Consider the following 27,334-nt stretch of genomic DNA (forward strand, 5'->3'; position numbering starts at 1 on the left):
CTGCCCCTGTGGGGCCCAGGCGATGCTGTCGCATTGTACTTACAACAGTGACTGTGGTGCCCGTTCTGGACCAAGCACCCCAGCTGAGGGATTTAATCCTCTCCAGCAGCCCTATGCGGGGGCTCAGTGGGGGCCCAGTGGGGGCCCTGGGGTCATCCCATTCGACAGGCAGCAGAGGGGGCCCGACAAGTGATGTGACTTGCCCAGGGACACACAGGGGTCGCTGAGACCCCAGACGGGGCCTGGCTGAGCCCGGGTAGACATGCCTCCACACAGGGGTCACGGAGACCCCACATTAGGCCTGGCTGAGCCCGGGGGCACACACCTCCACACAGGGGTCACTGAGACCCCAGACAGGGCCTGGCTGAGCCCGGGGGCACACACCTCCATACAGGGGTCACTGATGCCCCAGACAGGGCCTGGCTGAGCCCGAGGGGACATGCCTCCACACAGGGGTCACTGAGACCCCAGACAGGGCCTGGCTGAGCCCGGGGACACAGGCCTCCACACGGGTCTCTGAGACCCTACACTAGGCCTGGCTGAACCCGGGGCCTTGCCCTTTCCTGCTGCCCTCAGCAACCGGGTGGCCATGGACCAGCCCTGGGGGTGGGTGCAGGCTTGGTGCTCAGTCCCATTCTCCCTGGCGCCACGCCACCTGCCCCCGTGGCCAGGATGGAGGTGGAGGCTGGATGTGCAGTGACTGCCCAGGGCTACCCGGTCAGGGCAGCACACAGACCTGGGCCCCCCTCGAGAGCCCCTGAAGCATCTCTGCCTCTTGATGGGCGGTCTCTTCCACACACCTCCCCTCGGGCGGCGGGGGGGGGCAGCAGTCCACCAGCCTTGGGGACCGGAGGGGCGTGGCTGAGCTGGAGGCATTCAGGTCGCCACTGGTCACAGGCCGACCCTTCCGTGTCGCACCCAGGGCCGGTTCACCATCGCAGCCAAGCACCACATCTCCATTGCTGAGATCTATGAGACGGAGCTGGTGGACATCGAGAAGGTGAGTGGCCGCCAGGGCCTGCCAGGCCAGCAGAGGCCAGGGCTGCAGCAGCCCGTCTCGGGACCAGGGCCCCTCTCTGCTAGCAACTGGGGGAGCCCTCTGGGTCTGAGTACTGGGAAGGGGCGTGGGGCGCTGGCAGCACTCAGAGCGAGGGCGGGCCTGCAAGTGACCCGGGCTGCACCACGGCCGCTCGCCCTCTCCTCCCTCCGTGCCGCAGGCGATCGCCCACTACGAGCAGTCTGCCGACTACTACAAAGGCGAGGAGTCCAACAGGTACTGGCATCCGGCTCCCCCCTGCCGCCCCAGCCCTGGGGCCCTGCCCAGCCACCGACCGCCCCCGTCTCCTCTCTGCCCTGTGCAGCTCGGCCAACAAGTGTCTGCTGAAGGTGGCCGGTTACGCCGCGCAGCTGGAGCAGTATCAGAAGGCCATTGACATCTACGAGCAGGTGGGCACAGGTTGGGGGCTGGTGTCCCACAGCGCTCCTCTGCCGCCCTCCCTCTCTCTCCACTTCCCTCTGTCGTCTCGCCCTCGCCCTCTGCTCAGCCTGGCCAGACACTTTCTCCAGCCACAGCCCCACTTGGTGCCACCGCCCTCTCCCTGGACGTGCCCTTCCCACGCTCCTCACAGAGCGCGTCCTGCGTGGCCCCCGAGCGAGGCCAACTGAAGAAGCAGAGGCGGGTGGGAGCGAGAAGAGTTGCCCTGGCCTGGGGTGCCCAGCCCCTCAGCATGGCGGGAGCGGGGAGGAGCGTGACGTGGGCGCACAGACTCTCTTCTGCTGTGCGGGGCGGGCTGGGCGGGCCCGAGCCGTCCTGGTGGGCTCAGCCTGGCCCGGAGAAAGGCAGGCAGCTGGCCTTGGAGGAGAGAGGGGCGGGCGCCGCCTCCCGTGTTCCTGCAGCCTGCCGCCCCCTGCCCGCCGACATGCCAGCCTCCTGTCGGGCATGACAGCAGGGCCGCCACCTCCCACCATGTCGGCACTTCAGGAGGCCCACGGACACCTGGCTTCAGCCCTGTGGCAACACCGCCCCATCATGCCCTGGCCCTCGGTCACTCGTGTGGCGGTTGCCAATCCCCCAGGACTGGTCCCTGGCCTCCTGCCCTCAGGGTCCCCCACAGGCCTCACCCCGGGCACAGACCCAGCTCCAGCTGCTCCCCGGTGCTGGTAGTGACCTGGCCCTCTGGCTGCCCGACCCAAGCTCACACAGCTGCTTCCACGTGCCCACAGGTGGGGACCACTGCCATGGACAGCCCCCTCCTCAAGTACAGCGCCAAGGACTACTTCTTCAAGGCGGCCCTCTGCCACTTCTGCATCGACATGCTCAACGCCAAGGTGAGCCCGGCCAGTGAGCCCACCTGAGCTTGCCCCCACCCTGGGTCACCGCCCCCGCACTGTGGCTCACTAGGCCAAGTGACCCCTCAGCCCCTTAGCAGAGGCAAGTCTCTCTCACATCTGGCCCCTGACCTTTGGCCTCGGGCAGGAAATGCCTGTTCGCACTAGCACGGTTCGGTCTCTGATGTTACCTGCCTGGTCTCTGTAGCATTGGAGTTGCCAGCTCCTGGCTCCCTCGGTGCCAGGCTCTCTCTTTCGTGAGAGCACGTGTCAAATCCTTACTGCGCCCCGTGAGGCCGGCTCCCCTTCATCCGTTTATAGATGAAGACCCTGAGGCTGAGACCAGAGTCCCTGTTCAAGGCCACATGGCGAGTCAAGTGCAGCCCAGGATTCTAGATCTTTCTGACTCCCAGCGCCATGATTTGAACCACCCGTTTTCAGGGCTTCTTGGCAAGGGAGGGGCCAGGGCTGGGCAGGGGGAGCAGAGAATGCGGAGGGGAGGAGCTGGTACTCCGCCGGAGTTGGCATTTCCTGCTCCTGCACCTGGCACGGCAGATGAGAGCTCAGGCTTAGGCGTTGGGCTGTTCAGGTCCCTGCCCCACCGCTTACCCTGTTCCCTGAGTGGATCACTGCCCTCTGGTCTGTCCCCGCTTTCTAAATCGGGTCACTGTCCCCTGAGCCTCCTGGGTCCTCCTGACGGTCCCATGTGAGAAGTGCGCAGCGCCAGGCCTGGCATGGGGGCTGTATCGGGGAGGCAGGGTTCTCATTGGCCCCCCGCCCTCCTCCGCCCGCAGCTGTCTCTGCCACCAGGCGCAGAGCCAGGTGACACTGGGGGCTAGGAGAGGGGCGCAGAGCTGGCTCAGGGCCCAGGTGTGCCCAGGTGCCCTCAGCTGCTAGGCCAGCGGCTCTGAAGGCCGCTTGATCAGGTTGCCCCCTCCCTTTCCTCTGCCCTCGCCGATGCTCAGCTGGCTGTCCAGAAGTACGAAGAGCTGTTCCCCGCGTTCTCCGACTCCCGAGAGTGCAAGCTGATGAAGGTGGGTGCTGGGCGCCTGCCACCCCTCTCCTGCCTCTGGGCCTGGAGGCCGGTGGCCGGAGCCGTGGATGGGGAAGCTGGAGGCCTGGGGTCCCGTTAGCGTGAGAGCAGTAGGGCTCAGGCAGCACTGGAGCCAGGGCCAGAGCTGGGAGGCCGCGTGATGGCATGCACGCACACACACTCACACGCATGCACGCACGCACACACGAGGTTCTGTGTCAGGGAGGTCGAGAGCCACTTCTGAAGCCAAGGGCAGACTTGGAACACAGCCCCTTGTTTGCTGTCCGTCAGCATGGGGGTGCCCCCGACTCTCCCACCCCGATGGGGGTGTGGATCTGATCAGGGCAGCCCTCGGGCCAGCCTGGGTCCTGACCCCTGCCTGCCACTTTCCCCACAGAAGTTGCTAGAAGCCCACGAGGAGCAGAACGTGGACGGCTACACCGAGGCGGTGAGTGGCAGGCGGGGTGGCCGTCCTCTCAGACTCTCTGTGAGCCTCTCCCTTTGTCTCCGGCCGCGGCCCCTGCTGTGTGCTCCCTGCTCTCTCCAGTCACCCCGGAATCCTCACTCACGAGTTGCCCTGAGAGGTGCAGGGTGTGTTCTGCCCTCTGGAAGATGGTGGCCCTGAGGCCAAATGGGGTGCGGACACTCGTCCTTGGTGCCTTGGGGCGGAGCTGGGATTCGAACCCGCATCCGTCTGCCCTTGAAGGCCGAGGCCTGTGCACCACTCAGATCCCCGGGTGAGCAGGTGAGGGCCGTCCCACCTCGGGCGCTTTGGCGACCCACAGGCACAGATGGGGAGGGAGACGAGTCGTGTCATCCCCTCTCCAGGGGAAGGGGGAGTGGAGCTGGGGGGCAGAAGCAGCGCTTGGGAGGGCCCCGCCATCCAGCGCCACCTTCCCTGAGGGAGCCGCCCCACAGAGTGGTTTCTCCCTCCCTCCCTCTGTTCTGAACATTCTGGAACCAGGTGTGTCCAGCTCAAGTTCTCCTCCGGTTCTCTAGACCGTGTCTGTCAGGCGTGTGTCTCCTTGGGTGCCCCTCAGGCATCACAGCCCCTATGGGGGGCCTTGGGAAGCTCAGCCAGGGAGCACGGAGAAGGGAGAGGAGGCGGCACCACAGGGCATGGGTCCCTCTCTGGCCTCCCCCTCCCAGGGCACAAGGAACAGGCCTTTTTCCCATCTGCAGGCCTCAGTTTCCCATCCATGAAACAAGGAGGCTGGACCTCTTTCCTTTAATCTGCAAAATCTCTTCCCCCCGAGGGAAGCCCTACCTCAGGCTCGTGAAGACACAGGGAGCCGCTCTGGCTGGCTGGGGCCTCACCTCCCCTCGCTCCTCAGGGCCCGAGGCCAGCGGGGCACGTCCAGAGAATCCAGGGCCTGGGGCCCTCGAGCTCCCGGCCGGGGGGCAGGGAGGGAACCTCGGCCCAGCGTGGGCTTGGCCGCCCCGGCAGGTCCCCCGCGTGCCCTGTCGCAGGTGAAGGAGTACGACTCCATCTCGCGGCTGGACCAGTGGCTCACCACCATGCTGCTCCGCGTCAAGAAGACCATCCAGGGCGACGAGGAGGACCTGCGCTAGCCCCTCCTGCCCGCGCTCTCCCTCCAGCAAGGATCACGTGAGCCCGGAGAGGTGGACCTGAGGCCTGGCTGCGCGCCCCTCCCTGCACACGGAGCCTCCTTGCCACAGCGGGGTCCAGCGCGGCCTCGGCCTCGGGCGGGCCTGCCGGCCAGGCGGCCCCTCTGTTCTCGCTGCATCCCTCGCCCTCTGCCCCTTTATTTAAGCCCCCAAAGGTGCCCTTCTCCACCCCAAAAGACGCAATCTTTGACACAGACCTATTTGCTGTAGCTGCTGCCAGGGGGTGGGGTCAGCATCTGACCCCCGTCCTCCAACCAGCTGAGTCGTGAGGTTGCCTTCGGTCTCCCCACTTCGTCCCCCAGCCGAGCCCTGAGCACAGGTAGCCCCAACATGTGCTCTCGCTGTTGGGGTGGGCTCCCCCCCAGCCCCGCACCAGGAGCCTCCCCCAGCCTCCACAGCTGACCTCTCAGGAGAGACCCCAGGCCCTGAGCGCAGAGGGACATCCCGCGCCCGCCCTCCGCTCCTTCCCTAGTGCTGTGGGGTCTTGCTGGGCAGAAGCTGCAGCTGGCTCAAGAAAGGAAATAAAAACAGCACTGCGGCATGAGTCTCTTCCTGCTCACCTGTGCTGCCCCTTCACCCTCAGGGCCTGCGTTCCGTCTTCTGTCCTTCCTGGTGCCCCTCGGGTCCTGGGCACACTCTGGGAAAGGAGGGTGCGCGTCCTCAGGGCGAGCCTGGCCCGGAGAGGGGACGGGGCCAGGGGTCTGGGGAGGGGAGCTCGGGCCATGGGGCGGGGACGGGCGTGGCTTGGGAGTCTGGGAATACCTGTCTGGATGCAGCGAGCGCCCTCTGGGCCCTTGGGCTCTGTGGGCCTCGGGTTCCTAGGCTGGGACAGTAGGTGGCAGTGCCACCCCACAGAGCTGGCTGGAGCATGGGATGCAACAGTGGGTGAGAAGGGGTGGCAGAGGCCCCCCAAATCTCCCGTCCTCGCCCCATGTCCACGTTTCCCTGGAAGGAGGGTGGGAGGCCCCAGTGGCTCTTGTTCCTTCTGTTGCAGGAGAGGGGAGGAGGAAGCAGCCCCGGGGGCAGAGAACAAGGGCCCATAGGTACGGGGAGTGGAGGAGAGGTGCCAGGAGCCCTCAGCCACCCTGCTCCGCACCCCGCCACACACCCTGTCACATCGGCGGGCCTGCCTCTGAGAGGCCTGAGTGCGTTGCGCGGGCCCTCCTCCCTGCGGGGACAGCAGAGGCTCAGTGCCCAGGCGGACAGTTGCCACAGGCCGGGGTGGAGGCAGGGCAGCTCCCCTGGAGGCGCTCCATCCAGCCTGGAGCCTGGAAGAAGTCCTGGGGAGGCCCAGGTTTGCCCTGTTGAGGCAGACCCCCCGCCCTGCTCCTCTGTCCCGTCGGCTCCCCAGCTGCCATAGATGGACATTGGCCTTCTGGAGCTCAGCGGGGGCCCCTGGCCCTGAGCTGGGTCACCGACGTCTGCCACGGCACGGGCTGGGGGGCAGCGCCGAGTCTGTGCCATCAGGGACCTGCACCGCGGTCCCCCAGCCCGGGGGAGCTTCAGGTGGATGGGGGGGCGCAGGCTTGGCTCACACCCTGAACTGGTTTGGCGAGCTTCCTCACCCTTTGGGGCTTTTTGTTTTTTGCTTTGTCCTGAAAGTTCCACAGGTGATTCAGATGTGCAGCTAGTGTTGGAAACCACTGGACAGGGCAATTCTCTCCTTTGCACCCTACAACTTCCTTCCTTCCTTCACTCAACACACACTCAATGACCATAGTTTAGACTTGACCACGTGAGGAGAGGGCAGCCCAGAGGAAACCTTCTTGAGAAGTGGCGGAACTACACCACACGTTCTTTCACTCGACAAGTGTTCACCCGGCACCTGCCGTGTGCCGTGCCCTGGCCTGGACACAGGGACGCAGCCCCAGACACCACGGCCAGCCCTGCCCTCCGGGAGCTCGGGAGGTCACCAAGCCGGAACCCTGGAGAGGACACCCACTCCTCTCCTCGCCGCCCTGCAGACCCACTCTGTCCTGGGGGACTTTCCTCTCCCGGCCCGTAGGGAATGGTGTGCTAGGTGCTGGGCACAGGGCCTTGCGGGGTTTGTGGGTTTAACACACATTACAGAGTGCTTGCGTGGTGTCACGCCCTGCTGCCCAGGTGCTGGGGGTGCGACCGTGACCACAGGAGACCCAGTCCCTGCTGTCACGGATCTCGTGGTGTGCGTGTGCGAGTGCGTGTTTCTGTGTGGACGGGGGTGACGAGCTGACTCCAGGTGGCCAGAACGGTTGGCCAGCTCACATCTTCTGGAAACGATATGCAAGTGTACAGAGAGTCCCCAAACCCCTGAGACCCTTCTAGGGACAAAAAAGCATACACAGGAACCCCGCTGAAGACCTCGGGGTCAGAAAGCCAGGGTGCATCCTTTCTCCACCACTCACTAGCGTATCAGTCAGGGGACTTTCTTTGAGCCTGTTTCACTCCCTACATGGGATGATAAACCTCTTTCCAGGGTCGTTGCAAACGTTTATTGAGATAAATTTGTATAGGACGTCTTGGCACATAGTAAAGCTGAATAAATGCATGCGGGGTAACAATAGCAGGGTGGTCGTGAGGATTCAATGACATAATCAGGGCCAACATTGACTGGCACAAAGTAGGCGTTCGATAAAGGAGGTGGTTATTTGCCAAAACAGCCAGCCAGATGTTTTTTCCTTGGGGTAAGAAGAATGCATTTTACAAAGTAATAAACTATGGAGCTATCTTTTTTGGGCTCCAATACTGACTGCTTCTTGCTAGCTGTGTGATCTTAGACAAATACTTTACCTCTCTGTGCCGCAATTCCTTCATCCTTAAAACAGATGTCGTAGTCCCCGCCCCAGGCGGCTTGTGAGTTTTAAATAAATCGACAGATGGAAAGCGCTCAGAACGGCTCCTGGCACGTGAGGGCTATAGTGAGTTTTATGATGATGATTCTTATTTTTACCTTGCGCGCACAAGCCACAGCGAGGGCCGCCACCTCCCATCTTCGGGCCACAGTCCGCTCGCGGCAGCCCCCTCCCTGGCCCTCCACAGGAACGGGAGGAGCGCGCAGGCGCGTTGGGGCAAAGTATCGGCGGTGACCCAGGCAGCCCGGTTGGCAGCCATCTTGGTCAAGGGCAGCGGCGGCGGCGTCTCTGCGTCATCAGTCTGCGCGGCGGGCGGGCCGCCGGCGGGCCAGATCGCTTCGGGAGCGGCGGGGGCGGCCGGGGGTGCACGGCCGAGGGGCGTGATGGGGGAGGCGGCCGTGGCAGTGGGGCCTTGCCCGCTGCGCGAGGACAGCTTCACGCGCTTCTCCTCGCAGAGCAACGTGTACGGGCTGGCTGGCGGCGCGGGCGGGCGCGGGGAGCTGCTGGCCGCCACCCTTAAAGGCAAGGTGCTGGGCTTCCGCTACCAGGACCTCCGACAGAAAATCCGGCCGGTGGCCAAGGAGCTGCAGTTCAACTACATCCCCGGTGCGTGGCGCCCTGGGGCCGGGGGTCCTGGGACGTGGTGTTGAGAAGGCCCCTGAGGCTCGGGGGCGGGTCACCGCAATGGTTGAGGAGGGGTCAAGGGTTATACATCAGGAGGCACTGGGTCAGAGGGCAGGGATAACAGGGGCCCGGAAGAAGTTAGGGTTCCAGGTTGCTCAGACTCAGGTTAGAATCCCTCATTCCGTGGTGTCGGTGGTGAGAACTCAAGCGGACCCAGAGGTCATGGTAATTGCAGTGGATAGAGATGACCGAGTCCTAGAGGTCAGGGGTCACCGTGATTGGGGATATTGGGGTCACGAGCCTGCCTGAAACGCGAACTTTGAACTGTCCCCTCCCAGTGGACGCCGAGATTGTCTCCATCGACACCTTCAACAAGTCGCCCCCAAAGCGGGGCCTAGTTGTGGGGATCACGTTCATCAAGGTACCCAGGCCCCCTCCACCTACCCGCTCCCTCCTCCGGGCACACGGGTTGCGTCCCACGGAGGCTGGTCCGCATCCTTCTTGCCGCCTCTACTCTCCGCTGAGGCCAGTTTCCTCCCCCAGGATTCCGGGGACAAGGGCAGCCCCTTTCTTAACATTTACTGTGACTACGAGCCTGGCTCTGAGTACAACCTCGACTCCATTGCCCGTAAGTGTGGCCCGGAAGGAAGGAGGGATGGGGAGGGCGGGAGGGGGCCTGCGGGGCCCCTTGCACATCAGCCCGTGCTCCCCCTGCAGAGAGCTGCCTGAACCTGGAGCTCCAGTTCACGCCTTTCCAGCTGTGCCATGCAGAGTGCGTAAGCCGCGGGCGTCATACAATGAGTATGTGTGCGTGGGGAGGGATGCTGTAGCGAACTGGAGGCCACACACCTGCCCACAGAGAAGCGGACTCTAGTTTTGTTTTTAGAGCATCATTTTAAGGCGGCCATGGACCAGACTTGGCTAGTGTTGTGTCGTCCCTGAACTAGATAACCTGAGAGTTAATTGAATGCCTGTGTTCTAGACATCTAGAAGTCTCAGGTTCTGATGTTCTAGATTCGGACATTCCAAGATCCCGAGATGCCGAGTTTTCTAGAATTGTCAACTCCGAGATTCCAAGACTTGAAAGTTCTACAGTTTGGTAATTCTGAGGTTCTGTAACAATCAAGTCCTAACGTTGGTCGTATTTCAAGGAGATAGAATCCTCAGGTTCTAGAACCCTGAGTATGAGAATTCCTTTCTAGAGCTCTGGATTCCATTCTAGAACACCAATGGTCTAGCGCCGTGGTTGGCAAACCTTTTCTGTTAGGGACCAGACAGTCTCTGTCACAAGTGAGCAAGTCTGCCATTGTAGGGAGAAGACAGCCTTTGGCACTATGTAGATGAATGGGCGTGGCTGTTTCAATAAAACTTTATTGACAAAAACAGGATTTGGGGGCCAGCCCGGGGCTGAGTGGTTAAGTTTGCACACTCTGCTTCAGCGGCCCAGGGTTTCACTGGTTCAGATCCTGCACGCAGACGTGGCACCGCTCATCAGGCCATGCTGAGGTGGCGTCCCACGTGCCACAACTAGAAGGACCCACAACTAAAAATATACAACTATGTACTGGGGGCTTTGGGGAGAAGAAGGGAAAAAAAGGAAGATTGATAACAGATGTTAGCTCAGGTGCCAATCTTTAAAAAAAAAAAAAAAATAGAGGATTTGGCCTGAGGTCATAGTTTGCCAACCTCTGGTCTGGCAGGTGAGAATTCTGGCTTCTAGGATTTGGATGTTCTACCATTTTCTGAGTCTGCATGTCCATGATGGCAATTTCTAAAAGTTCTGGTATTTCAAAGGAGACAGAAAACAGAACTTCTGGAACACCGGGCTCTCGGTTAGAGAGGTTTCAGTGTTCTGAGGTTCTGCAGCCGGTTCTAGAGCTCCGTGTTCCGTTCCTGAATCCACATCCAGAATGAAGATTCTGGTAGGTGAGGGCTCTAGAAGTGGAAGGTTCTAGCTCGCCAAGTTTCGGTGATTCTGAGATTCCGTGAGGGCTCGTTTCTCCAGTTCTGCATTTCAAGGAGATAGGATAGTAAGGAGCTCAGACTCTGAGATTCTAGCCCAGGATCCAGTGGGTGGACCCCAGAATGTTAGGGTTCTTGCAGACAAGGAGTTTTGCAAGCGGAGGGCTTTAAAACACATCACACTCAGGTTCTGCCATACTGGGGTGCTAGATTTCTCTGCTTTCAGGGTTCAGGTCGGGGATCAACTGGAGACCGTGTTTCTCCTGAGTGGGAATGACCCTGCCATTCATCTCTACAAGGAGGTGAGGTGGGGCCGGAGGTGGGGTGGCGCGTGGTGGGGACAGCCCTGCTGGCGTCACCCCTGGGGAGGCCTCTGACTCCAAGTGGGGCCGGGGCTTGGTTCCCCCAGAATGAGGGGCTGCATCAGTTTGAGGAACAGCCCGTGGAAAACCTCTTCCCGGAGCTCACGAACCTCACCAGCAGGTAGGAGAGCCCCCGAGAGAGGCCAGCGGGGACCGACACGGGCAGCCTCAGAGAAATCAGGTGGTGGGGATGACCTTAGAGAAATTGGGCAGCGGGGGTGAACTCAGAAAAAGCAGGCCATGGGCCTGACTTCAGAGCAGTTGGTCCACAGTGGTGAACCCAGAGGAAACGGGAAATGGACTCAGAGAAATCAGGTGGTGGGGAGTAACCACTAGAGAAATTGGGCAGCGGGGGTTACCTCGGAGAAATCAGGCCCAGTGGGATCCCAGGGCTACAGGGAGCGGGTAGATGCTCCTGGGGAGGCAGAATGTGGGGCTGGGACCCGGTGATGGCCCTCTGGCCCCTCTGTCCCCCCGCCCACCCACCAGCGTCCTCTGGCTTCACGTCCACAACCTCCCCGGCACATCCCGGCGACTCTCGGCTCTCGGCTGTCAGAGCGGATATGTCCGTGTCGCCCACGTGGACCAGCGGAGTCGAGGTGATGGCCGGGGCGGCAGGCGGGGACCTTGGGGGGCGGCTGAGGGCTGGGGCAGGGTCCTGAGTCCTCGCCCTCCACGCAGAGGTTCTGCAGACGTGGACAGTCCTGCAGGATGGCCCCATCTCCCGGGTGATCCTGTTCAGCCTCTCGGCCCCCGAGGGTGAGCTCTGGGCATGGGGTGGGTGGGGGTGGGGCAACTCTGCAGGCCCAGCTCCCCCCCATGTTTGTCCCCCTCTTCCTGAGTGTCCAGCTCCCCAGCCCACCCTCCTGTGTGCCCTTTCCCTTGCCTCTACTCTTGATTTTCACTTCTAGCTACTCGCCCTGGTGGGCTAACCTTAGACCCTTATTCTAGAGTTGAACTGCTGCCTTTCTCTTGGTGGGCTAACCTTTACCCCTAGGGTGACTTCCTCTGATCCCCCCCTCTGGCTTCTTCACTATTCCTTTCTGTGAGCTAACCTCAGGCTTCCCACTTCCGCTATGGTCTAACCTCAGACTTTTTTTTGCTGTCATCTAACCTTCGTCTCTTCTACTATGGTGGTCTAACCTCAGACTTTCTAAACTGTTGTCTGATGCCCATTCCACCTACTGCTATCTCACCTCAGTCGTGCTCTCAGGGTCTAACCTCTAACCTTCCCTCTGTAGCACAACCTCAAGTCTTCCTCCTGCATCCCTCTTACCACAGGGGGTGGGATATGAGGAGCCTGGACCCTGTCCCCTCAGACCCACCCCCTCCCCTTCACATCCCTTCTGCAGAGACCAAGGACAGGCCCCAGCAGGACGAGTACAGCGTGCTCGTGGCCAGCATGTTGGAGCCAGCAGTGGTGTATCGGTGAGGGGCCTGGGGCACACGCTTGCTGTCTGACCTCATGCCTTCGGGCCGTGGTCTAACCTTGTCAAGCTCAGCAGAAAGTGCTTTTGGGGGAGGTTTTTCGGGGTTGGGCAGGGAAAGGTGTGCATGATCCAGGGAGGGGAACGCAAGTGTGTAAGTCTGGAACTTGTAGGGCTATGTTGAGGCCTTGGGATGGGGACCGAGAGGCCCACTCCTCCAGGAGTAGGTAGACAAAGTGTGCTGACAGGTGCTTAACACCTGGCTCCGTGTGCGAGAAAGCCCTGGTGCGTGCCGGTTTCCATGCTGTAAATACACCCACCAGGGTGAATTTTGAGCCACCAGCACGAGACCAGCCGGCTTGCAGGATTTCTGACAATCTCCCTAGTCGGCTCTTGTGGGCCAGGACGAGCCAGCTGTGGCGCCCGTGGCGGGCGGGGAAGCTGTCCAGGCTCCTCGGGGGTCCAGGCTGGGACCAGGGTGTCTGGATGCCCAGAAGGAGCCGTGTGGGTTTCCATGTGGGAGAGGGAGGGTCCCGCCCCCAGGGGACAGTGTGGGTGTCCAGAGCAGGGAGTAGGGTGCTGCCAGTGTGAGCGAATGATTCGAGTTCCCCTTGTGGATGTGAAGATGTCCGGGTTGGAGACGCGGGTGTCCAGACCTGAGAACAGGAGCGCCCGGCCCAGGGTCTGGCTCCACGGGGGGTGGGCGCTGCAGTCTGACCAGCGCGTCTGGGGACCCTCAGGGACCTCCTGAGCCGGGGCCTGGAGGACCAGCTTCTCCTGCCCGGCAGCGACCAGTTTGACAGCATCCTCTGTGCCCTGGTCACCGATGTCGATTTGGACGGGCGGCCGGAAGTCCTGGTGGCCACCTACGGACAGGTGGGACCTGAGGGGTAGGGCGGCCACCGCCTGTTCCCTCCACCGCCCCCCGCCCCCGTCCTCCCCATGTGACCCCGACCCCTCACCCCCCGCTGCAGGAGCTGCTCTGTTATAAGTACTGTGGCCCCGAGTCCGAGCGCGGATTCCGCCTGCTGTGGCGGCGGAGTTTCTCCAGCCCGCTGCTGGCCATGGCTCACGTGGACCTGACCGGGGACGGGCTGCGGGAGCTGGCCGTGGTCTCCCTCAAGGGCGTGCACATCCTGCAGGTAGCCAGGGTTCTTGGGCTGGGCCGCCTCGGAGCGGACCCTGCACTGGGGGTTTTTGCACACTCGCTTTCTCGGGGGCGTGTCCACCCAGGGACGTGTCGCGGGAGGGGAGAAGCCACGCGAGGAGGTGGATTCACGGGCCATCAGGCCTCAGCTGCATCCCATGGGAAGCCTGAGCCCACTTTCGGGCAAGGGGGTCTTTGGCTGGAGGCCCCTACTGGGGGAGGGCAGGGTCCTCTGGGCCAAGGACAGCTCCCTTTGTCGCCTGATCTGGGCTTTGCCTTCTCCTTCCCTCTGCTCTGGCTCCAGGATCTCTTCTTGTGTGGTCTAGCCTGGTTCTTTCTCCTGGAGCCTGACCTTGCTGCCTCTTCTGCACTCTTTGCCAGCGCCTTTTCCTACCATCCATTCCCTAATGGAATGCTCTAGGTTAGACCTCAGGAGAAAAGATACAGGTTGGAGCCCAGTGAAAAGATCTGAGGTTGAACCACAGTGGACGGGACAAAGGTTAGACCCTAGTAAAAGAGAATGAGGTTAGACCCAGTGGAGAGGTCTGAGGTTAGACCCAGGGGAGAGGTCTAAGGTTAGACCCTAATGGAAAGGGCATAGGCTAGACCACAGTGGAAGAGGCAGTGGTCCAACTAGGGGAGAAAGGACTTCCCTTTTACTGTGGTTTCACCATCCTGTCATCCCTCATTATGGTCTCTTTCAAGCCATTCCCCTGTGATCTCCTCTCTGTCGTTTCCAATAGGGTCTAACCTCAGACCCTCCAACCAGGCTCTAACTCCGTTTCTCATGTGGTGGTAGATTCCTCCATTCTCCACTTTGCTGTGCTCCTCCTCTGTCCTGTTGGCCTGTCCTTGTCTGCCAGGGTCTCTCCTTTGTCTCCCCCACCGTGGTCTAACCTCAGCCTCTCTCCAGTGGTCAAACCTCACTCCCATATAATGCAATCTCTCACTCATATTTTGATCCATCCTCATCCCTTCCACCGAGGTCTAACCTCAGACCCATACATTTGGGTCTAGGCCGTTTGCTCCCCTGGAAATTGACTGAAGACCGTCCCCCTGGGTCTAACCTTCACCCCGTCACAGAGACCGGTCTCCACCCCACACGCTGTGTCTGTTCTCTGACCTCCCACCGTGGCCGAGCTCCCGGCCGCCAGGGTTGTCTCATTCAGGCCCGCCGCTCTGCCTCAGCCCCGCCCTCCCGCTTCTCCTGTTCCCTACAGCACAGCCTGATCCAGGCCTCGGAGCTGGTCCTGACCCGGCTTCGGCACCAGGTGGAGCAGAGGAGACGTCAGCCACAAAGGCTGGGGGACGCGGTGGGTCCAGGGCCTGCGGAGACCCCGGCTCCCTGAGCACCCACCCACCACCCAGCCCCAGCCTGGAGCGGTTCACTGGGGGAGTCACCTCCAGCTGCTCGTGGTCGGGGGAGCATCCTGAAGGAGGGGTGGTCTCTCCAGAAGCCCCAGGGCTGTGGGGCTGTGAGTTCCTGCTCCAGCTCCGCCCCTGTGTGCCCTGTGACCCCAGCTAACCCATTCCTCTCTCTGTGCCTCGGTGTCCCCATTTGAAAATGGGATGATCTCACCCGATCCCTCTGCCACTCCTGATGAGAACTGGTCAACTGACCATTATTTATATGTCCAGAGAAACCAGACTTTCAGTTGTCTTTGTTCTTTCGTTTGGCAAGCGTTTCATGAGTGCCTGATGTGTGCCAGGCTCTGCGTTGGGTGCTGGATTCGCCTGAAAGAGTGGAGGGAGGGGGGATGTGGGGAGAAAGGATCCAAGGTTAGACCCAGAAGCAGGATTGAGGTGAAATCATAGTGTAGACCTCAGAGGAAAGAAATGAGGTTACTTAGGTACTAGCAGAAAGGCCAAAGTTAAACCACCGTGGAAAAGACTAGAATGTAAGGGAAAGGGCTGAAGTTAGACCCTAGTGGAGAGAGCTGTGGTTAGACCCCAATGGAAAGACAAGGAAATTGAGCCTCAGAGGAAAGGTTATGGGTGGAAATTACTGTTGTGGGAATGCCATGGTCACATTGCAGCAGAGGGTCTGAGGCTAGACCCCCTATGAGTAATGCTGAGGTTGGACCCTAACAAAAAGTACTATAGTTAGACCCAGTGCCAAGGGCTGAGTTTAGACCCCAGCAGAAAGTAGCTGAGGTTAGATCCCAGTTGAGGAGTACTGAGACGAGACCCAGGCAGATAGGGCCTGGGATGTACTGCATTGGAGGGGACTAAGATTAGACTGAATTGAAAAGCTCAGAGGATTGGAGAATGGGGGAGATGGGGACAGGGCTGGCTGCCCCAACCTGTGGCTGTGGGAACTGCCCCCTCCGGTGGCCCCTTCTGTGGTTCCAGGAGGAGGAGTCAGAGGCCTTCATCTCAGGGACCAGTGGAGGGCGGAGACGATGGAACGCGTCTTAGCCTCCCCCACTGCAGGCCAGGAATAGAATCCAGGTCAGGAGGGTCAGGGAGGAATTCCCAGTGGGATCCAGGCTGGGGGCTGGTGGGGGGGGGGCGGTGCTCCTTCCTTCCTGGGGCAGGGGTTGGGTCTGCCTCCTACTATGGAAGTCCACCTGTTAGTCTGACCACCCGCCCTGACCGTGAAGACCAAGCCCCCCGGTCTCAGAGTGGGTTTTTCAGAGATAGGAGCCCACCGATTCTTGGCCACCCCTGTCTTCATCCATCTCCCAGAACCAGGCTCCAGCGTGGGAAATTGCAGGGAGCTGGACTGTGTCCCTCCCCTCCTGGCAGCCGGCCGAGGGTGTCCAGCCAGGCCTGGCGGTGGGTACGGACTCTTGGCACAGGCAGGGTCCCCCCCACTGCCTGCTGGGGGTGGGGGCGCTCCATCATCTCCCATCCTGGGTGGGAGTGGGACCCTGGGGTGGGATCTGGGGGTGAATTTAGTGATGATGTGGGTCTGGGACATGTGTGCACCCTGGGGAGGTGAGTGTGTGTGTGTGTGTCCACTTCAGGGCTCAAGTCTGTCTTCAGCGTCTGGGCTAGCCCCTGGTCCTCTGTTGTCTGCTTCGTGACTTCTTGCCAGCTCCCCAGCCCAGGACAGCGTGTAGTATATAGCACCTCAGAGTGTAGAGCTTGAAGGCCCACTTCACCACTCTGCCTCAGTTTCCCCATCTGTAAAATTAGGGGCTAATAGCATCTACCTCAAAGGGCTGTCATGAGGATTGGTTATGTCAACGTGCGTCAAGCACTTAGAAAAAATTTTACAGCAGTGCCTGGCATGTGGTAAGGGACATAGGCATGGCCGCTGTTACTGTTATCAGTGGGTGCCTTTGAGGTTGTTTCCGGCTTGCTTTGTAAGGGTGTGTCTGCCGGTGTGAATTCGGATCTGACTCTGGCTCCACATCCTCGCCCTCCCCTCAGTTCTGTGAGCCTGGAACTATTTGTAGCTGTTTTTGCATCTTTGGCCCTTTTATGGATCAGAGACTGTGTGTGCTGGGGGGGATGCCTCTGAATGACCATCCCCGGAAAACACGCGCGCGCGCGCACACACACGGCACACACGTGCGCGCGAGCGCCCTCCGCCGCTGTCCCTCGCCGGTGGTGCTGAACCCGGAGGGTGGGCGGGTGGCCCGGGCTCCCTCCTCCCCCCTCCTCCCGCCCCGCCTCTCTCCAGGCCCCGCCCCTGCCTCCGGCCCGCCTCCCCTCTCTCGCTGGCTCCTCCTCCTCCCTCCCAGCGCTCTCCCCCTTCCCTCCTCCTTCCTCTCTCGCAGACTCCCCCTCCCCCGTGTCCCTCCCCCCTCCTCCTCTCCTCCCTCCATCCCCTCTCCCTCCCCTCCTCCCTGGCTCTTCCTCTCAGTCTCCAGCTTCTCTCTCTTTCTCTCTCCCTCTCTCCCTCTCCCTCTCTTTCTCTCTGTCGGGCGGAGTCGCCCACCACGGCCAGCCCAGTGCTGGGGGGACCTGCTCCAGGCTGTAGCTGCAGGTAAGAGACCCCCAGTGAGGCGGCGTGGGGGAAGGACGGTGTTACCCTAGGCGGGCTGAGGCGGGGGGGGCCTCTGAGGCGCCCGAGCGGCTCTTCCCTGAGCTCGATTCTTGGGGGGACCAGGGGGCTGCATATCCCGGGTGCAGAGACCAGGGCCCTTCCTGGGGCGGGGGGCGCCAGCAGCAGCCGACATCCTCAGCCTCCTGCGTCCCCGGGAGCATGGCTGGCTGGGGAAGGGGGTGCCTCCTGGGCTCCGAGGGGGCGAGAACACCCCACCCCGTCCGGGGCAGCCCCCCTCTCGCGTTCTCTCCCTCCGCCCCCGTCTTCCTGTGTCTGGGTCTCGTCTCCGTCTCTCCACCCGGTTCGGGGGTCTCTGTCCTGCGGAGTCTGGCTGCCTCTCGGAGTCCCTCTCCCCTGTCTCTCCCCGTGTCTCTCGGTCTCTCCCTCCCGTCTCCGTCTCTCTGTCTGTCTCTGCGCCTGGGTCTGTTCTGGGTCTCTCCGTGCGAGGCTTCCCTCTGCCTTCCTCTCTCGCCATCTCTGGGTCTGTCTCCGTCTCTCCAGGGCCTCGGCTTTCCCGGGTCTCCGTCTCTTCCCATCTCCGCGTGCGTCTCCCTCTCTCCCCGCTACCCCTGTCTCCCTCTCATCCCCATCTCTGTCTCCAGGCATCTGGTCCCTGTTTCTCCCTTTCCTCTTCTCTTCCTCTCCCTGGGAGCCGCTTAACTCTCCTCCTACACACCTTTGTCTCCGCCCCTTGGCGGGGGGCGGGGGGGCACCTGGAGGAAGAAGATCCCCCCCGCAGAGTGGGCTCCCCGAGAAGGCGCGGAGTCCCCCAAACTCCTCTGCCTTCCTCAGCCGAGCTCCCTCCCCCCTCCGGGCTGGCATCCGCCCCACCCCTCCCCTGAGGAGAGGGCTCCTCTCCCCTCCCCTGCCTGGTTTCTGGCATCCTGAGACCAGTCCTGTGGGCAGCCTAACCTGGACGCTTCGTAAGGGAGGGTGAGCCAGGCTCCCTTCAATCCAGCCTCCCCACTCCTCTTCCGAGAGCCCGAGCCAGTCCTGCCTGCAGCCTAACTTGCATCCCTCTTTTGCCGGGTGTCCATCTCTTGCCTCATTCATCCTTTTGACAATCACTAGGCGCCTTTCCTACTCCAGACCCAGCAGGAGGTACTGGGTTGGGCCAGGCCGGTCCTTCCAGCAGTCTCGCCTCCATCCCTCTCATGGCGTGCCAGCCTCAGACCTGTCTCTCCTTGGGGATGGATCTCAGAAGCGTCTCCACCACCCCTTGGGGGTTCTGAGAGGGTCCTTCTGAGTCTAGAGGTCCCTGGCCAGCACATCCTCTTCCTTCCCGGAGGGGAGGGGGCCCCAGAGAAGGTGTGCGGGAGGGAGTGGCAAGGGCAGAGGTGTGAGCCCACGCGGTGACGGGGTGAGGTCCTTGGGTGCCCGCGTGGGGCTCCAGGTGGGCTAAACAGAGCACCAGGTTGGGAGTCCCACACCTTGAGTTTCCGTTTCTGCTCCGCCCCTGACTGGAAGCTGCAGGACTTGGCCAAGCTCTTTCCTGCTCCGGGCCTCAGTTTACCCGCTGGTGTATCATAGCCTATATGTGTGTGTGTGTGTGTGGGATCCCCAAGCTGGGACTTTGCATGGTGGTGGGAGAGCCTAGCTCTCACTCTGGCAGTGAGTGTGCGTGTTTAGAATTAGAGGCCCCTGACCCCACCTCCCGCATTCCTCCAAGGGGCGTCAGGCACCCCCTGCCCACCCCAAACCATCACCCCTGTCCACGGTGAGGGACAGGACGGAGGGGGTCCCACCCGGCAGGCCAGACTCTACGCATCAGGTCTCCGAGGCCCCAGGAGGCGTGGGAGGCAGAACTGGGGCTCACACCACTGACCCAGCTGGCCGGTGGCCCACGAGGGTGGGGAGAGCTGGCCCCCGCCGCCGGCTGCCCTCCCTCCCCGCTCCCACCCCGGCCTCAACCTGATCCTTCTGCCCCTCCAATCTAAACCCAGATCAGGTTTCCGGGGCACGCATGCAGCAGAGGCAGGAGGCTCGAGCAGAGGGCGCGCAGCTGTCCCCTGTGACAGGGCTCAGACCTCTTGGCCATTCATTCCACAAATATTTATCTAGTGCTTTCTCTTCCTGGCCGCCCCTCCGCTAAGGCCTCAGTGAGAGGAAACCAGGTTTTGCAGGAAAAGGGACTGAATGAGGCTGAGTCGCCCGGCCCCTGGGCCAGGAGGGCAGGGACGGGAACACCCGCCGGCTGGACGTCCCAGGCCACGGCCCTTCTGGGAGAGAAGGAGTTCCAGGCTTTAGCTGAATTCTTGACTCCCAGGTGGCCCTGGTTTCTCCTGAAAGCTGGGGAGGAAGGAGGGGGAAGAGAGCGTGAGTCTTTGCTTGGGATCCTGGTGGGTTTGTAATTATGCCTCAGTTGTTGCTAATTAGGGGGCTGCTAATTAGATGTATCATTAGGGGCCTCGCTAAGGGGACTAATGGTGCAGTGGCCCTTTAAGGATCACCCCTCTCCCCCGCCTACAGACACACACACACACACACACACACACACACACACACACGCACACACGTGCACACACGCTCCCTCTCAGGGAAGTTCTGCCAACATTCTTCCTCTCTCCCCCGGAGGAGCCAGCTCCCAGACCGTGCGTGCGTATGTGGGTGTGTTTTGGGAGCAAGGCTGTGGGTTAGACTCTGAGAAGAACTTTTCAGACAGAGGTGGAAGTTCCTGGGAGAAGGGAGGCCGCCCAAGAGAGAGGTCAGGGAGGGCGGACCCTCCGAGGACCCCTCCCTGCCTTCCTCAGTCCCCCTTTTATAGGCTACTGGGTTACGACAGCAACGGCAGGGGGAGGATGGGCAAGTCATTTAACCTCTCTGAGGGTTGGTCCTCTCATCTGTGAAGTGGTTGGGCCCCCTGAGAGGGGGATGGAGTCTTTGGAATAGGGTGGTCAGGGAAGGTGACCTCTGCGTGGAGGCCTGAAGGAAGAGAGGGAGTGGATGTGTGAGGAAGAGTGTCCCAGGAAGGGGGAACAGCAGGTGCAAAGACCCTGAGGCACGAACCGGTCTGGTGTGTGAGGAAGAGCGAGGAGGTCTGGTGGCTGGGGCCAAGTGAGCCAGGGGGACAGGGAGACTGAAGAGGCCAGACAGGGAACCGGGGGGCCAAATCGTGCGAGAGCTTCTGGGCCAGGGAGAGGACTTTGGTCCTGTCCCTGAGATGGGAGCCATGGAGGGTTGTGAGCAGAGGGGGGACGTGAGCTGATTTGTGTTTTTAAAGAAAACCTAGACAGGGCACAGAAATAGCCACTCAGAGCCAGGACCAGAGGCAAGAAGAGAAGTAGTGAAACCCTAGAGACCCCACGCCCACAAACCGGCCAAGAAAAGCAACACAGGGCCTCCTATGTCACAGCCACTCAGAATTGAATGCCTCACAGAGACCCGGGGATACTGGAGAGAGACACTTGCCACCACTGTGAGGAAATATGCGAGTGAGAGACTCTCCAGGAGCCCCTCCCCAACCACACCTGTGACAGGCAGACGGACAGACACCCCTGCCCAAATGCCGAGCAGGCGCCCTCTGAGGGTTTCAAGGTGGAACCCGTTAAGAGTCACCTAATGAATTCAGGGCCTCCAGCCCCTTGCCTCCCACACTCAATTATTCAAGTCAGTGTTCTTTTGTGCCTGGCTTCATTCATCCCTTGTATGTCTGTGAGATTCGTCTGTGTTGTTGAGCGTGTCAGTAGCTTACTCCCTTTTCAGTGCTGTGTAATATTCCACCATGTTATACTCCATAAAGCCTTCTGCATTTTATTGCTGATAGGCATCTGGGTCGTTTCAGGATGGGAGCCTGTATGAATAAAGCTGCGATGAACATTCTCGTATGTGTCTTTGGGGAGATGCATGACCTGTTCCTCTCGGGTCCATACCTGGGAGCGGAATTGCTGAGTCCTAGGAGGCGTGCTGTTCAGTTGTAGTTTTCTGAATTGCTCAGAGCAATTTACACTCCCATCAGCATCGCAGGAGGGTCCTTCTGCCTTGATCTTTCTGTGTCTTTCTCTCTTGGTCTCTGTCTGGAGCTCTCTGTGTCTCTGCATCTCTGTCTCTCCCTCTGTTAGTCCTGTCCCCACTCCCCTTCTCCTGTGTGACAGGCAGCAGTTTGCCCTCCTGACCCAGACTTCCTCCTCCCCCACAGGACCCCACCACCCTCCATGGCTCCCCTGGCCTTGGTGGGGTTTGCGCTCCTCCTGGGGGCTCCCCCGTGCTCGGGGGCGGCCACCCCGACCCCCTCCCTGCCACCTCCCCCGGCCAACGACAGCGACACCAGCACAGGGGGCTGCCAGGGCTCCAACCGCTGCCAGCCGGGGGTCCTGCTCCCCGTTTGGGAGCCCGACGACCCGTCGCTGGGTGACAAGGCAGCCCGGGCCGTGGTCTACTTTGTGGCCATGGTCTACATGTTCCTGGGCGTGTCCATCATCGCTGACCGCTTCATGGCATCCATCGAGGTCATCACGTCGAAGGAAAAGGAGATCACCATCACCAAGGCCAACGGCGAGACCAGCGTGGGCACCGTCCGCATCTGGAACGAGACGGTGTCCAACCTCACGCTCATGGCCCTGGGCTCCTCGGCGCCCGAGATCCTCCTGTCAGTCATCGAGGTCTGCGGCCACAACTTCCAGGCGGGTGAGCTGGGCCCCGGCACCATCGTGGGCAGCGCGGCCTTCAACATGTTTGTGGTCATCGCCGTGTGTATCTACGTCATCCCGGCCGGCGAGAGCCGCAAGATCAAGCACCTGAGGGTCTTCTTTGTCACCGCCTCCTGGAGTATCTTTGCTTACGTCTGGCTTTATCTCATCTTGGCCGTCTTTTCCCCAGGTGTGGTCCAGGTGAGCAAGGACCCATGGACGCCTCCTTGATGCATGTGTGTCTGCACAATCCAGAGGGGTGGCTCCCTGGGCTTGGAGAGTCGATTCGTATATTTGCAGAAATGCGTGCTTACATCTGAGGGGGCTGCCAGGTATGGTTGTGCAGGTCACACACTGCACAAGGGCATTGGCCTGGAGAAGGCAAGTCAGGGCTGGAGTCCAGCGGGTGCTCTTAAGCCATGTCTGGATGGTGCTGCAGACTCTGGAAAGGGCTCATCTGCCCAGAGGGGGTGCTGTTTGGCAATATACCCATCCAGAAGGGGCACCTTTTAACTGTCACCAGGGTGCCACGAGTGCTAACACAGTCCCTGTGATCTGTGTTGCGCACGCTGCACGTTCACAGTCTAGCTAGATATGTCCACATGTTTTCTTACGCTCCCTGTCTTTTGCATAATTTATTCCCAATTTTGCAATAAAACATTCTCCATTTGCATAATTCATGCTACGCTTGCATAATCCAGCCTTGTGTTTTCTGATGGTGCTAATTGGCTCGGGTAACTTGGTGCAATCTGCATAATTTATCCATGAGCTTGTCTAGATCCAGCCCCACATCTGCAGCATCGAGCTCTGTATTTGCCAGATATGTCATCGTGGTTTGCATAATTCATTCATTATTCATAATTGACTTCTGACGTTAGGATAATTTATGCCGCGTCAGTGTAATTCATACTCACATCCAATCCAACACAGGTAGAAACCCGGTCCACGGCAAAGACCGCTTTGCCTAATTTATTCCAATAGCGAGACAAAATTTAGCCCCACAGCTGCATCATTTACATCCACATTCACATCATCGTTTGCCTCTCATTTGTCCAGTGTCTTAACTGGCATACTGCTGCCTTTAAAACATTTGCCTAATTTATTTCCCGCAGTCCCACGGCTGCCACCTACATTTGCATAATTTATTTATGGGCCTGGCCTAATTCCTTCACACACATGCATAATTTACTTGCGGCTGCCCAGGATCCATTCACACGCGTGTATAATTCATTCATGCATATCGGTAAGGTTTTGCCAGTTTCTTTCTAGGAAGGATCTTTGCAGATGCTCTAAAGGCAGCACTGAGGGGTCAGAAAGGACAGTGAGGAAAGGGGGAGACAGTGGCCCAGGGAGGGCACGGGGAGACAAGACAGTTGCTGCGATTGATTCATGACTGTCGTTCCGAGTTTCCTGGCTGCCACGGCGAAAAGTACAGAACGATGCGTCAGGCAGTTCTCGGGCGCTGTTAAAAAGGATGGTCTCCTGGCTTCGGTTTTCAAAATCGTCTTCGATGAGAATTTACGCTAAAACTGTGAAAAAGAAGTTTAGACCCCACGGGCGAGAGGTGGGGTAGGGATGGGGGTGGAGGAGAGAGTTCCCCCTAAGAAGGAGCTGTGGGTGGAGAAGCAGCCACAGAGGACCCCTTAGGGAGGAACCTGGACGCCAGAATTAGGAGACATTTTCAGGAAAGGACTGGCACGGAATAAAGATGCTGCCAATCCCTCCCAGACGCAGTGAACAGGGAGAGTGAGAAGCTGGGTCTGCCCCAGCTTTCCTCTGCAGGTGCCGTTTCCACGTCTGAACCATGGAAGGGGTTGGACTAGACCAACGCCTCCTGACCGTCATACCCAGTGTTCCCATTTGTAACAGATATTTTGTTACATCCCTTTACGCTGCTCATGGAACATTCTTCCATAATACAGCCTCCAAGTTTGGTGTGGGGACCCTGGAGCTGGAGGGTCTGGGTTCAAATCCCACCTCTGCTGCTTCCTAGCTGTGTGACCTTGGGCAAGTTCCTTGCCTGCTCTGTGCCTCAGTGTCCTCCCCTGTCGTGTGGGGGTCATCACAGTCCCGACTTGAGAGGGCTGCTCTGAGGACCAAGTGAATTGCTACGTGCGGAAGGGCTTGGAATAGCGAGCCTGGAACAGAGTAAATTTGAGCTGGTCTTCCCATTAACGAACGTGCCTGTGCAGTTAGCTTCCCCAAAAAGTCAGTCCAATGCCCGAACTTGATATAAAGGCATCTCGAATAGAACAGGCTGCATTTCCACATGCAGATGCTCAGGCAGCACCACGTTAAAAGTCATGACGAGGGAGCCAGACACGAGCACCTCAGCGTAATGAACAAGCTTGGCTTTAAGAGAAAGACCAGAAACCCTTCCATGGAAGGAGTCCAGCAGAGGAGCAGGTAGCCACGAGATTAAAAATGAGTGTCTTTGGCATGTTTTTTTTTTTTTTGAGGAAGATTAGCCCTGAGCTAACCTCTGCTGCCAATCCCCCTCTTTTTGCTGAGGAAGCCTGGCCCTGAGCTAACATCTGTGCCCATCTTCCTCTACTTTCTATGTGGGACGCCTGCCACAGCATGGCCTGACAAGTGGTGCCATGTCTGCACCCAGGAACTGAACCGGCGAACTCCAGGCCGCTAAAACAGAACGTGTGCACTTAACCGCTGCGCCACCTGGACGGCCCCTCTCTAGCATATCTTAAACCATCCAGGAAAATGCTTCATAGATACTTAAAAAGAGCTGAATCTACACTTCACTTATTCTAAGCAGGGTTGTCACCAACCTGAATGTCCAGCAGATCGTTCTAAAGTCAGGTGGGACATGGTTCTGTATCATGTGGGACTGTCCCACAAGTGGCTGGACATCCCCCTGGGGCCACATGCCCCCCCCAATTATGGTGGCAACCCATAACCCCCCGAGATGTCCCATACTCCCTCTTGGGGGCGTTCTGCTCACCGAGATGGGAAGGCGTCCCACCCAGCTCCCAGGGTGGACACGTCCTCTCACCCATTCCTTCCTTGAAGGAAGATGCGAATCTACTAGAATCACCTTTTATTGACTTGCAGGCAGGAAAACAACTCCTAGGCATTTGAGATTGTCTTCTGATTAAGAGAGAATCCAGGACCGGCCTCGTGGCACAGCGGTTAGTGCATACCTTCCGCTTCTTGGCAGCCCGGGGTTTGCCGGTTCGGATCCCGGGTGCGGACATGGCACTGCTTGGCACACCATGCTGTGGCAGGCGTCCCACATATAAAGTAGAGGAAGATGGGCACGGATGTTAGCTCAGGGCCAGTCTTCCTCAGCAAAAAAAAAAAAAAAAAAAAGAGGAGGACTGGCAGCAGATGTTAGCTCAGGGCTAATCCTCCTCAAAAAGAAAAAAAAGAGAGAGAGAGAATCCCCCACAATACACACAGTGGCCCGTTCAATTAACACAAGGCGAGAGGGTTCATTTTACAGTTTATGCTGAGAGCTCGGCTGCTCCCCACACCTGTCTGGTGGCTTTGTGTGGTTTCCCTGGTTCCAAGTCCTGCCTTTTCTCTCAGCCATCAGTAAACACGGGGCGAAGAGGGGTTGCCGCGATCGGATCCTAAAAGATAATTTCCCTACCAGGCTCGCTTTAAAGACACCTCTGGGGCCATCCGGTTGCAAATACTCTTGAATCTTTGCTTCCTTATCTTTAAGGAGAAAGGTAACATTTGAGCCTCTACGGCGAACTGCCAAGTTGGCGGATGCTGCCTGTAGGGGCCAAGGCCTGTGCCAAGCCGTGGGCAGACTGTCGGGGACCTCACTGAGCCCAGGATAAGAGCGCTGGTAGTCATAATAATGGTGATGTTAATTCACGTCGCGAGTGTTTCCCACGTGTCAGGAACCCGCGATGCGAAGTGCCGGGGGTGTGTGAGCTCACTCCGTCTTGGGGATGTCCCCATTGCTCAGACGAGAGGCTGGGCCGAGCATCCCTCTTCTAGAACCCGGGTCTGAACTCGGCATCGCCCTTCTTTCTTGGGGAGGTGGCGTGTAAACACGGGAACTGGGTTTAGGAGTCTGTGTGATGACGAGCTAAGCCTGTGCCTCTTTTAGAGTCAGGATCCCGTCCCCAAGGACCCCACGAACTCTAAGGAAGGAGAAAGTCCGGGCGAGGGCCAGATGCACTGGCGGTGGGGGGTGGGGGGCGAAGGGAGGGAGCTCGGGGAGGGGCTGAGCAGAGAGCAGCCCCCGGGGCGGTGGGTGGGGTTGGGAGAAGTGGAGGCATCCCGGGTGGGACTCGGATGGGGGGCAGCAGGGAGAAAAAAAAAAAAAAAGATGGAGGAGGAGCGAGGCAGAAAGAGACCCCGGCTCTGCCAGGTGGCGGCGCGGCGGGGAGCGCGGGGCTGGGGGGGTCCCCTGTCTGGCTGGGCGGTGGTGGCCGCGGTGGTCCGAGCTGCCGGCGCTCGGGCAGCTGGGCGTGGTCCTCGGCGCGATCAAAGGGGGCGAGATGGATGAATGAGGGGTCCAGGCGGGGGGGAGATGGGGAGAGGCGGGGGCGGGTCCAGGCGAGGATGGAGAGGGATGCGGGGGACCCGCGGCCGGGAGGACGGACGCGGCTGGCGGGCGGGCTGCGTGCGCGCCCCCTCCGTGCGCCGCGGTCCTGACCCGCGCGCGCGCGCGCCCCCCGCCCGCAGGTGTGGGAGGCGCTGCTGACCCTCGTGTTCTTCCCGGTGTGCGTGGTGTTCGCCTGGATGGCCGACAAGCGCCTGCTCTTCTACAAATACGTGTACAAGCGCTACCGCACCGACCCGCGCAGCGGCATCATCATCGGCGCCGAGGGCGACCCCCCGAAGAGCATCGAGCTGGACGGCACGTTCGTGGGCGCCGACGCGCCGGGCGAGCTGGGCGGGCTGGGCCCGGGCCCCGCCGAGGCCCGCGAGCTGGACGCCAGCCGCCGCGAGGTCATCCAGATCCTCAAGGACCTCAAGCAGAAGCACCCGGACAAGGACCTGGAGCAGCTGGTGGGCATCGCCAACTACTACGCGCTGCTGCACCAGCAGAAGAGCCGCGCCTTCTACCGCATCCAGGCCACGCGGCTGATGACCGGCGCGGGCAACGTGCTGCGGAGACACGCGGCCGACGCGTCGCGCAGGGCCGGCCCGGCCGAGGGCCCCGGCGAGGACGAGGACGACGGCGCCAGCCGCATCTTCTTCGAGCCCAGCCTCTACCACTGCCTGGAGAACTGCGGCTCGGTGCTGCTGTCCGTCACGTGCCAGGGCGGCGAGGGCAACAGCACCTTCTACGTGGACTACCGCACGGAGGACGGCTCGGCCAAGGCCGGCTCCGACTACGAGTACAGGTGCGCCCCGGGGGGGCGGGGGGTCCCCGGTGCCCTCGGGGC

At 60.3% G+C, this 27,334-nt stretch overlaps 3 protein-coding genes across 4 annotated transcripts in view; all 3 read left to right on the top strand.

Moving 5' to 3' along the window:
* Positions 1-5,534, top strand: part of NAPA (NSF attachment protein alpha) — a 29,744-nt gene extending 24,210 nt beyond the window's left edge. Inside the window, exons 5-11 of one of the 2 annotated variants that reach the window (XM_046682773.1) lie at positions 923-1,000; positions 1,218-1,273; positions 1,362-1,446; positions 2,224-2,328; positions 3,294-3,362; positions 3,759-3,809; positions 4,832-5,534. In XM_046682773.1, the coding sequence (XP_046538729.1) occupies positions 923-1,000; positions 1,218-1,273; positions 1,362-1,446; positions 2,224-2,328; positions 3,294-3,362; positions 3,759-3,809; positions 4,832-4,933 (546 nt within the window). In that variant the 3' untranslated portion in view covers positions 4,934-5,534. The remainder of the gene's footprint in view (positions 1-922; positions 1,001-1,217; positions 1,274-1,361; positions 1,447-2,223; positions 2,329-3,293; positions 3,363-3,758; positions 3,810-4,831) is intronic. The other variant, XM_046682774.1, reaches the window with a different exon arrangement.
* Positions 5,535-8,146: 2,612 nt separating this feature from the next.
* On the top strand, positions 8,147-14,991 carry KPTN (kaptin, actin binding protein). The gene is made up of 12 exons (XM_046680418.1): positions 8,147-8,427; positions 8,784-8,866; positions 8,989-9,073; positions 9,163-9,217; positions 10,634-10,709; positions 10,817-10,890; positions 11,259-11,368; positions 11,451-11,528; positions 12,122-12,197; positions 12,937-13,072; positions 13,171-13,338; positions 14,564-14,991. Exons 1-12 carry the CDS (start codon positions 8,205-8,207, stop codon positions 14,690-14,692), a joined length of 1,293 nt encoding a protein of 430 aa, XP_046536374.1. The 5' UTR covers positions 8,147-8,204; the 3' UTR covers positions 14,693-14,991.
* A 2,224-nt stretch (positions 14,992-17,215) lies between these two features.
* Positions 17,216-27,334, top strand: part of SLC8A2 (solute carrier family 8 member A2) — a 28,356-nt gene continuing 18,237 nt past the window's right edge. The window contains exons 1-3 of the mRNA XM_046683430.1: positions 17,216-17,280; positions 21,476-22,166; positions 26,628-27,292. Of these exons, the coding sequence (XP_046539386.1) occupies positions 21,492-22,166; positions 26,628-27,292 (1,340 nt within the window). The 5' untranslated portion in view covers positions 17,216-17,280; positions 21,476-21,491. The remainder of the gene's footprint in view (positions 17,281-21,475; positions 22,167-26,627; positions 27,293-27,334) is intronic.

This window comes from Equus quagga, chromosome 13 (genome assembly GCF_021613505.1).
Source record: "Equus quagga isolate Etosha38 chromosome 13, UCLA_HA_Equagga_1.0, whole genome shotgun sequence".
NCBI classification, from domain to species: Eukaryota; Metazoa; Chordata; class Mammalia; order Perissodactyla; family Equidae; genus Equus; species Equus quagga.